Source organism: Molothrus ater, chromosome 17 (assembly GCF_012460135.2).
Source record: "Molothrus ater isolate BHLD 08-10-18 breed brown headed cowbird chromosome 17, BPBGC_Mater_1.1, whole genome shotgun sequence".
NCBI classification, from domain to species: Eukaryota; Metazoa; Chordata; class Aves; order Passeriformes; family Icteridae; genus Molothrus; species Molothrus ater.
The window spans coordinates 12,552,917-12,564,385 of NC_050494.2; the positions used below are offsets into that span (position 1 = coordinate 12,552,917).

The 11,469-nt window shown below is 37.2% G+C and overlaps 1 protein-coding gene across 1 annotated transcript; it reads right to left on the reverse strand.

Moving 5' to 3' along the window:
- Positions 1-141: 141 nt before the first annotated feature.
- On the reverse strand, positions 142-11,178 carry SPO11 (SPO11 initiator of meiotic double stranded breaks). Its single transcript, XM_036395765.1, has 13 exons — positions 11,087-11,178; positions 8,912-9,025; positions 6,451-6,539; positions 5,793-5,859; positions 5,478-5,586; positions 4,792-4,878; positions 3,438-3,474; positions 3,107-3,216; positions 2,124-2,223; positions 1,582-1,619; positions 856-932; positions 553-664; positions 142-309 (listed from the first exon to the last, which is right to left on the reverse strand). The coding sequence occupies exons 1-13, from the start codon at positions 11,176-11,178 to the stop codon at positions 190-192; spliced, it is 1,152 nt and encodes a 383-aa protein (XP_036251658.1). The 3' UTR covers positions 142-189.
- Positions 11,179-11,469: the final 291 nt, after the last annotated feature.

An 11,469-nucleotide genomic window follows, 5' to 3' on the forward strand; every position in this document is an offset into this window, starting at 1 on the left:
ATAGTCTGCAAAAATCATAATTACTCATAGTTTGAACAAAGGAAAAGAAAAGATTATACTCTAGGTACAGAGATAAAGAAACTAAACGAGAAACTGGCAGGTACTCCTTTGTCTCTGCACTTCTTTTTTCCTTAAGTGCAGTCAAATTAAATCAATATCTAGAAAAACATTTCATTTGCAGAGCAGCATTCACAGCCATCCACCAAACTGCAGTTTGTTTGGTAAATAGACTCTGGACAGGTAATCTGCTGAGACAGTAGTTAAAACTTGAATTTCAGCCTTCAGTTTAGATGCTGCCATAATTTCCAGCTAAAAGGGGGAAAAAAAGAGGAAAAATTAATGTGTGTAGGAAGTTAAGTAAGAAAATTCCATCCCCTCATTGTATGTGCATGTAGAGCTGTAAAGTGGCTCAGAGAAACATCCCAGGTTTTCTCAGTCTTGCCTTCTTTTAGGGCTACAAAGCCTGGCTGGTTCTGCTATCCTAAGAGCTTGTCAGATATAGGACCTGTCCTGTGGGGAGTAAGAAATAGAAAACAGTAGCTTTATACAAACCTCTTTTTTCCACAGTGGCTGACAAGCAATGTAAGGTCTCCTCTTAATACTTGCTAATTTATTTTCATCTTGCTTTGTAAATGGAATCAAGGCATCTTTGCATATGTTTAATCTACAAAGAAAATAAAACTATTACATTTTCTCACACACTTAAAAATATATTTGTCCATCTTATTTCCTTATATTAAGCCAAACTAATGCCTGGAAAGAGTAATGGATTTAAATGGATTTTTGTGTAGTAAAACTGCATTTCCTGTCTGTGAAGCAGAAGGATGTTCTGTTTCTTCTGAGGAAATAACTCACCTCTCGAGATCAGATGGAAGGAGACCAAGCCACTTGACAGAGGGAACGGTGAGATGGTGGGCCTCAAAGGACATTGACTAAAAGAAGAAAGGTCACTGTAACATTCAGTGATCTGTAGTTTAACTTGGGATGCTCTTTTTCCATTTCTCTGCTGAACAGTTCACCCATCCTGCCCTCTGCCTTCGCCTATATCTGCCTGCCATCCATGCAGTGTGTCCATACCTTGTCTGCACTCATCTAACAGGATAATATTTCCTTGTTCCTCTTTACTTCTTCCATGATGTTCCACATTACACAAGTATCCCTAAGCAAATTCTCAGGCCAGAATAAAATCTTTACCAATATAACATTATTTTGTGGAAATCACCCATCTCACATTTGGGTTCTCCTGCTCCCAAGGTCCCTCCAGCCTTTGTTCCTCCTCTAAGGCAGAAACAAATCTAAATGGTGAACACTTTCCTATTGGGACTGTCTGAAAACTGCCTGTGCAGCAGAGAAAAACTGTGAAATGTGGTTAAATCAAACACCTGGCATTACTATCCAGTTTCTTTTTGTTGCAGGAAGAAGCTGTTTCTGCAGACACACAAGGCCTAAAAATCACCTCTTTGTGTTGAATCAAAATGGTAAAAGGAAGCAGACATTCTGACAAAGCTGTAGCATTTCATGCATTCCAGCTTCCAGGCTGGGCTATAAAACAAGGTATTTGAAGGGGGAAAATATACTCACCACAGATCCATATTTGTAGACGCACATTATTTCTACACCTGGGTTGTAGAATAGCAAAAGTCAAGTGTCTGTCTGTCTGCACAGTGGGCGTGCTTAAAGATACTGTTTAAAAAATCAGTTTTATGGCACAACAGTTATGGCTTTATGATTAGTGAGGTTCTTATGGTTTCAGATATATTTTTAGATTATGTCAAAACAATCAGAATCTCAGCATGTCACCTTCATGTAGTTAAATGTTTCACACTATCTGTGTGCAGTCAATTCAAACCCAAGAATAATCAGCTCTTTTACACATTGTCCAGCATCTCTTATTAAAAGTGTCTTCTTATCCTGTGTAATTCATATCTCCTAATACCATTTCTTTGAGCAGCTGCCTCTCACTTTGCAGTAATCTCCCTAATTTCAGGTGGGATCAATGTAGATACATCACCTTCTGATTGTGTTGGATTTCTGAACCTTCAGAACCTTCCCCTAAGAGTGAGAAAGGACATTCTAAACAAATTTTGCTTTCCTTTTATGCCTTTGAGCCTCTACAGATTTACCATGTGGATCTGCATCCATAAGGGTGAAAATAGGAATTTGAAAAGAATCCCACAGCTTCCTGACCAAAAGGCGTGTATTAAGATCTGGTATGCCTCTTCCCTAAAGAAATAAAGAAAAGCAGAAGGTTTTATATTAACTGAAACAACATCTGGCTACATATGTGTTTATATTTGCCATTTGAAAGCAAGCAAACAAACAAAATGCTGGCAGAAACATTTCTCCAGCAGCTGTTTGCAGGGAAAGTTCTATGCTCCTATTTTGGCTTTGTGCAGAGGGAGGGCCAGGCTGGGAGCAGCTGGGCAGGTGTTCTGGATTATGGGCACTGCAGGAGCATCAGGCATTCCTCTGCTCAAGGAGTTGATTTGTAAAGTCTGGGAGTTCATACACAGAGGTACCCTGGTGTCTGCATAGCCTGGTGTAAGAAGGCAACTTTTTTATCTTAAACTAATATTTATGGCACTAATGGAACAATATAAAACAAGTTCTTGCTATGACTGACTGAAGCTGGACCATTTGTGGCATAGCAGAATGGAAGTGCTTATCTCTCTTAGGAATGGCGAAATGTTTTTTCCTCATTGTATGCATATTTCATTTGCACATTCATGTTAATTCCCCTGGCTCCATAGCTCTGTCAGTACAGTCCAAAATCAGCCAATTCTGTTTCATTTGGGTTTGCAAAACCTCAGGTCCTGAAGGACAAAAGGTCACTCAACAGCTGAGCCTTTCTGAGACTGAGCAGCAACTTTGCAGCAGCACAGGAAGCTGATAAGCTACCAAGCTCTAAGGAGATGTTTGGAGGAAATAAGCCTTTAGAGCATGTATTTCATATTTCTATGAGGATAATTAAATTTTAACAATTATTGTTAAATATGTTTCATATTAAATTTATAATGGCCTTCTGCCCTAGTTTGAGCAGCTCTACAATGCTAAAGTACTCCTTAAATTAGGTGGAGGTGGAGGATATGAAACACAAGGTGCATACCGTGATCATGATACATGGGGACACTTTACTGAAGAAGTCATCATCCAGGAGTCTCTGGAAAGTTGCATCTTTTTCTACAATTAATATAAATTTGGCATGTGAGGATAAATCTTTTGTGTTAAGGCCAGCTGTGTGTAAAATGATCCATCACACCAATCAATTAAAATTAACTGCTCTAAAATACCTGTTCTGGAGCCAAGAGCAGTGATCATGACTCAATTTCAGAGCCAACAAGGAAAGCAAAAATTACCAGAATGTTGTTTAACTTGGAATATTTCTTGTTTTTACTTTCTTTTTTTGTCTATGATTAGAGTTCTTGCTCAAAGGATACTTTTAATTCCTTGAACATTAGATGGCACGGTGACTGCCTAAAACAACAAAAATGAGATTAATCATTTTCAATTGAGAAAATTATATATTTTAAAATAACAACATTAGGTAATGAAGGACACAATTTCATCCTGAAACCACCATTCCTCCTCTATAAGCAAGATCAGTTCTGACATTTTCACCTCTTTACAAGTGTGTTCAACCGTTTATATGCACTATTGTGTAGTGGTCTGGGAGTCCCCCTGTCTTAACAAGATGCTTTTCAAAAGTATTTGTGCCACTGTTGCAGAAAATTGTTCATGCTATGGGCATGATGGAGATGATAATACCTTGATTAATGTTTTATCTGTCTTAGCCAGAAAAAAAGTCTGCTTGGTGTGAAGATTGCAAATTTAATACAGACTTAAAACATTTAAACATTCTTTTTGTAAGACCATTAAATTAATACTGTTGCTGGCCTCTAACCTGATTTTATGAGTATTTTGGGGCAACAACTTGAAGACATGGTGATGTTTATTTTACATCTTCAGTTAGGATTGGCTGAATCTGGCAAGCATATGGATGAGAAAACAGGAACTGGGGGAAGAACTTGGTCAAAGAGAATGCATATATGGAAGTGTGTGGTCTGTTTTAACTCCTGACTGTAAATCACCCCAGTGCCAGGGTGGAACAACTCAGCACATAAAAATATGGAGAACAGTAACAGGGGATTGAATGCTTACAAACAAAGTGTAATGGGCAGTTAAGGTTACCCTTCAAATTTGAAATGACCAAGTAAGGCTTACAATGAACACACTTTTCAGAAAATTGTGACAGTAGTCACCAAGTCTGAGGTTTATTTCTGCTTTCATTCTCTGCACTGCTGTAGAAAATCTTTCAGGACTAGGTCAGTTGAATCTCATCCCCTTAAACCAATTTTGACTTGTTTTCTCTCTCTGCCAGAATTCAATCTGCTGTGACAGAAATGCTGTAAATGCTGTATGTTCAGAGTGCCCAGCATTCTTTGCTTCAAGAGCACTCATTTCACAGAACACTGTAATATAAAGCCTAAGATATGTAATATATGCACCTTCCTCTGCAAGGGTCCCATGGCAGAAGATAGTGCTGAAAACCATATTCAAAGATTTATTCCTGGTGGATCTGGCTCAGAATTACAATCCAGAGTCTGAACTTCAGAATTACAATCCAGTTCAGCAATATTTTAATCTCTTTTATTCACTCAGGTTGTAATGCCTCAATTTGTCAAAAGCAGGGGTTTGTGTAATAAATGTACACTGTAACCTGAGCTACAAGGAGTGCAGGTTATCTGGTACAGGCAGATGCTATGGATTGTGTTGGTGGTTTATAATACATACTGTTGCACTGCAGGTACAATTCACTTTTGTACCATCTTCCTCAGTGTAACTTAAATTACCAGCAACAAAACCTTTAGTTGTAGACAGCTGGGAAAAATAAAAGTTGTACAGAGTAAATAGGAAGTAACTATATTGCACAGACAAAGCAAGAAATCTCTGAAAAGAATTCCCACTGGTACTAAGCAATGATTCACTGCCATCAAATTAACTAAGCAATGTTTTGCCCTCATAAACATAAGGACTTACAAAAAATAATTTTAGATATGAAGGAACCCTTGTGAGATATGAGATATGAGTCAATTTGCAGGTAGTCACAGTTCTGATGCACTAAAAGTTTTCATTTAACCCCCAAATTATCAGTTCATTTGTGTAGAAGTTTTTAAACAGGTGTCTTGCCCTCTGAAGTTTAAGCATTGCCTTCTCTAGATGACAACAAAAGCCCCTGTGATTTTAGCTGGCAGTTTGTCCCAAACCATTTGGGAAAAGCAAACTCTGAATTTTCTGTGAAGAAAAAACCTTTTGAATGCCGCAATAAACCATAACTAGGTTTCATTAGCACCAATGAGGCTTTTTATTTTAATTCTTTAATTCTAGCTGACAACTTTTTGTGATATTTCCCCTTGTAGTTTAATCAGTTTAATAAGATTTGGAAATAATGACAAAAATATTGAAAAGAAGCCACTTACCACGTGTAGACTTCTCCGAGGTATCTTAAGCATGCAAGAAATGTCATTGATTATTTGGTCCACAACACTTTGGCTACCAAACAGGAGAGTATCTGAATAATATATATCTCTATCAAGACAAAATATCATATTTGTAATTATAATACTGAAACAGCTGCAGGCCCACGAGAATTTTATAAAGAACATGGTTAATCAGATAAACCTAAAGCATTCTGTGTACAAGAATCCTGCAGGTTTGTATCCTGCAGGTTGATTTTCACAAAAACATACTTAAAACACAGCTTTATTTGAAATTGCAGAAATAGACTCCATTACCTTTTAGTTGCATAAGTGTTGCTCTGCACCATCTTATAGATCATTGATAATATTTTGAGCATCAGAGCTGAAAAAAATACATTTTACAAAATATTCTATCTATTTTCAGAAATGTGTATACAATAATTAGTCTTTATATAAGATCATATTTGTGTCCCATAAATAAAAGTTAGAAATGTACTGTGAAAATACAGAGAGATTGTACTATTCAATAGACTCATTAACTCCTAGCATAATGAGAAAGAATATGAGGGGGTTAAGTGAGGGAATGTACACACCAATGTCAGGCCAAGAAATGAAATGACTGAGTTAGAAAAAGAAATGAGCTTATTGTCTGTATTCCAAGATTCCTTTCCTGGCCAGCTTTTTGAAGAAGGGTGAAGTTTTTTGATGTTTTTACATTAAGACTTATTAAATATGCCTTTAGTTGATATCCATGAAGGGAAGGGAGAAACTCTAAGAATATTGTATTAATTTCACTGTCACTCATTATAATTGAATAGAGAAAAGAAGAGAAAAGCTGAAAGGCTGGTCATAGTATCAACTTATATCAGCCACACACTTCAAATTGTAGTGCATAATTATTTTTTTTTTTATGTTATTTAAGAACTTGAGAACTAAAGGGGGAAAAGAAGAAAAATCCAAGAACTCCACTTACCAAATCTTCTTGCTGATTGAGGGCAGTCACTTCTTATTAGTTTAGTAGTACAACCTGGTACCATCTGTAGACCTACAGAATCTTTAAATCTGACATAATGCAAACAAACACAATAAACTGCAAACTCCCTAAGCACAGGTGAATTGTCCTCTGCAAGGTAACCCAGACTCAGAAACCCCTTTCCTATGACCAAATGCAGCAGTGCTATTTTCAGAGTCAGCACAGAAATCATCAGCTTGGGTGGGCTTGGAGTAGCCAAAGGAAAAAGGCAGGAAAAACTTTCTCAGGAAGATGCTCCAAGACTGAATTAAAGTATAAAGTAGAGAAGTTTCCAGACAGAAACAGAAGAAAAGGATTTTATACATGTTTAGAACTGTTAATATATCACCCTCAGTAATTACTTAGTATGAAAACAAAGAAGAAATGAGAAGAAAAAATCTGAATCATAATTAAAATAAAAATCATCTGACACAAGTGACTTCCTGATGTAGACTGTATGAAAAACTGTTACTATTTCAAAATACAATAATATTATAGATTATGCCCTTAAATTATTATCAGGATAACTTAATTGTATTCTAAGTGTTGGAAACAAAAAGGGAGTGTATCCTGCTCTCTAAACAGTTGTTTAACCTAAATGAGCTCCAGTATTTCATGTTTCACCATTCCACATCTGAAGGTGCACATTTCACCAAAAGACTCAGTTATTTTCTTAAGGACACTTCATTATTTTACTTGAAAGTAATTTAGTGCCTTATGATCCTGCCTTTAAAGCATTTTTTTTCATTTCAGGGTTTCGTAGGTACATTTAGAAGTGCTGCTGGTTTAATGGCTATAATTTTATCCCAAACCACATCGTGTTTCCAAATTCGTTTGTGCGAGGTTTTGCTCCGTGCGTCCTTTGGGTGGCAGAGCGCGCACGCTGCACAACCCTACGGGGACAGCCCGTGTGGCATCTGCCCGACAGCTTTAAAGTAACTTTATTGCCTTTGTGTTGCAACATTTTAAAGTTATTTGTGCTTTTCGCGGGCCTGCTCCCGACATTGTAACTGAAAAGGAGGAACACTGTAATCAAGAGTCCCCTGAATTACCCTCAGGTTAAACCTGGACCTCTCCCGTTCTTCCCAGGACTGCGCTTACTCCAGCAGGGTAGTTTCTGTAAGGCATACCTGAGATTACACTTCTCCACCAGAAATAATGGTTCTGCTCTTTTTGATGTGATTGATGACTCTTATTTTTAACATACTGTGATCTTAACTCGTTTTAATTTGAACATTTTCCCCCATATGTGTTCAGATGGTAACTAACAGCTCACATTTGTTTTTCTAGCATGGAATGCCATTTCCCCAAAGACTGCCAAAAATTGCAAAACTTTGTAAGAGTATTTTAATTTTACAGACATCTGAGTGAAACATTTTTGTCAAACTATCAAGACACAAACCATTAAATTCCGTGGAACCTACAAGCTTTTCAGTTAACTGATTACCTTCAGGCCCCTCAGGTTTTTTGATTGGCAGAAGTTTATTGTTCTCATTAAATGAGTATTCCACCAAGTTTGCTGTGCTTCCTCAACCTTAAGTGTTTGTAATGTGTCCATTTACAAGCACCTCTGCAATCTTATCAATCTGAATATCCTTTAACCCACTGATGTCCAAAGCTCTTACAAGGCCAGAGACAGATTTGTGTTTCCTTTATTCTTTTGCTAATGTAATGTAGAAATCAGCTAATCTCCTAGGTTTAATGATTTTCAGTTTAAATTAACTCCTTGGAAGAATACTGTTGCACAAGCAACTTCTACAAATCACAGACTGTGCTATAAAGGAGGATAGGTTTCTTTTTCTCTGATCCTGTCTAGGTCAGCTGGCAGAAGATCTGAAATTTAGATAATGTACTGGAAGCTTGGTTTGCTTTATTTTGCTGGTAGTGAACTTAGCACAACACACAGGTAAGAAACACAGCAGGGAGAGGTGAGATCCATCTTCTTTGAAGAATAAAAGGATAAGTTTATCACTATCATTTTAAGAAATATGATACCATGAGGAAAAGCAGAGGAAAAGAAAGTAGGAAGCACTCAAAGGCTTTGAAGAACAGAATTGCCAGTAATTTCTTCCAGCCTAAACCAGGTTTTTTCACTCTTACACAACCTATCATTTCTGACTTCTAGTGCTTCCAGAAAAGGATTGTTTATAGGACCTCCCTTTCCTTTCCAACCCCTGTTACAGTAGTTTTACATTTCCCTTTGTGCTGTGGTCTGCTATTACTTAATACATGATGATGCCTGTTCAGAGTAGTTACTAAGCATTACTTTTTATTTGTCCATTACCTTTTCAAATTATTTCTTGGTCCTAATGCTTATAGAATGATTATGTATGGTTAACTTTTCTGGAAGTTACATAATCAAATTCATATTCATGGCATTTGTATTAATATAAGGCAGGATTTTTAAATGTTTCCTACTTACTCTATGTTCCTCCAGTCTGCTCTGTTGGCCACTGTGAGAACAGGTGCTTTTTTTTGGGCCAGGCTTTGAAGTACACCTTGGATAACATTTTCTATTGCTTCAAGAACCTCAGAACTGAAACAAAGAGAATTAACGACACAGATCATTTGATAAAATCTAGTTCTACTTTGAGTTTTATCAACCATCACCACTCTTAGAAAAATCATGTGAGCCAAAATTGCTAACAGCATACTTTAGGTTCAAAAATGTGGAGGAGCACTTTAATTTTTTAATTTTGTTTTGCTCAGTTTCCCTAATACCTTTGCCTTTCCATTGCAAATGCATGAATAGAGGGCACAATTTAAAGTATATTTCTGTTCAATCCTGTAACCATCAAATTTTTCACCAGCTGAACTTCTAGACCAACTGGCTGGTTTGTGACTAATGATTAATGTTTTACTATAAATGAGGTAATATTGGCTTTGGCCATGATTTTGGCAAAGTTGTTTTTAAATGCTATAAATTTAAAAAGTGTTCAAGACTACAAATACTTCCTGTTGTACCATTGCACATTAACCTTTTGATCTGCTGCCCTGAACTAACTGCTAAGGATTTTAATTACATGAAGGCTCAGTCTCAACAGACACACCATGGAAAGAATCAAATCTGTATCTTTCACCTAAAAAGACAAAGCAGCCTTGCAGCAGATCCCTTACAGTAAAACTCCAGGCTGGTTTGAGTGTTATGACAGATGCTTTTTATTTTCATAAGCAATCTGACTCCAGCGTTTCAGCTGTCCTTAAAATTACAAGTGTACTCTGCACTATCCTAAGTCTAGGTAGGAATTAAAGAATTCATGGAACTTATTTTAGCTCAAAGTTTTATCAGCAAAGTCTATTTCTGTCATTAAGTAACACACAGAGAAAAGATGAGTCAATACCAGTGAATGCCACATAAAATTAATTATCTCAAATCAGCTAGAATGATTTTTAAAATTAAGCAGAGTCTCCTTAAACAATAATGAGCTGTCTTTAAAGCTCCCTTCTGTCAGCTGAATATGTTTCTTCCATTTTATAGCTCAGCTTCCACACTCTCTCCACATTGCTGAAACTAGATTATAATTTTTTAGAGTAATTTAAAGTTCCTGAAGAACAAAAATAAGTGTTGAAGACAATAAAAATCTGGATGGGCAGACAGATGAAAGAACAGATAGGTAGGAATTCTAAATCATGTCATTACTTTGATACTCATAAATGCTTTACTTATTCATTTTATTCTGTCCACTGTAACTATCTTAATATTCCAGATGTATTTCAGACTTTGCTGCAGAATTTGCAAGTCCAGGTTTGTGTTCCAATCCCAAGTTCTCTTCTGCTAGCCAACAGAAATTGGAAATGTAATATCTAAAATGCAAAATAGGAGGAAAAGGACAGGAAGTCTCCATGTACCCCCTGCTGATATTCTCTCTTTTTGCAGAGATTATCTGAATTTTAATAAGCAAACACATGATACTGGCCAAGTATGCCTACTTAAAATTCACTGTGGTTTAGTTAACAATGACATCTGAGCAGAGAAAAGGAAGGTGCTGCACAGCTCACAGGGTTTGCCTGATCACCTCTAATACATTGCAGCAGAGTGGATACTTGTTTCTATACAGAAGGAGAACAGATCTTCGACATAAATGGCACAAAATATTAATATTAGCACCTTTAGCAAGCTAACAAGATACACAAAAGAAACAGTTACAAATGAAAATCTGCAGTGTAAGAAACTAACACACTCCTAAACTCAGACCTGTGTATCACTGAAGTCATGAGCCAGAGACCAAGAAACCTCCAAATAATAATGTTAATATTATCCTTTCCTTCTTAAAATACCTTCATAATACTCCTAGACTGTTCTAGCTGCTGAGGCTGATGTACTGTGTGCAGAAAGGCTCTTTAAAAATTGACAAGGGTTTTTTGTTGGTGTAATTCAGTAAGCTCAGTTTGTCACAGTTTTCTGTATTTCTGTAGCCACAGACTTTTTGGAGAGATCTGAAGGAATGAAGATGCTATTTGCAATCCAAGACCCCATTTGTTTTTGTATTGGATTATATTTCTCCTTCAGCATGAGCCTGTTTGGCACAATAGTGTCCTACCTACTTAAACCATTCCACAGAAAGAGAGTGGAGGTGCTATTTTTTACATTTTTTACCTGGGGACGTGGCTCTCCTGAGCAGCCAGACTTGTTTTTCTGGCCTTGTTCCCAGCTGGAGTTTCAGTGGGACACAGACTGTGCTCCTCCATTAAGGCTAGTGCAGGTCAATTTGGCTTCTCTGGATAAGGAAGAAGCCCTGTTAAAAAGAGACAAAAAGAGGTTATCACAGAAATTGCAAATGGCTCTTCTGCTTGCTGGACGTAAAACACATGACCAGAGCTCAAACCACAGGATGACAGAGAAAAGGCAGAAATTTGCTGTAGAAACCAAAGTCAAGGTTTTCCCACCCCTCCTGACTGACCAGCTTAGGGCTCCTCCCTCCCTTTATAAAGAGCAGGAGCTGGCACACCCCATCCTGGCCATCTGAGGGCTTTTTACAC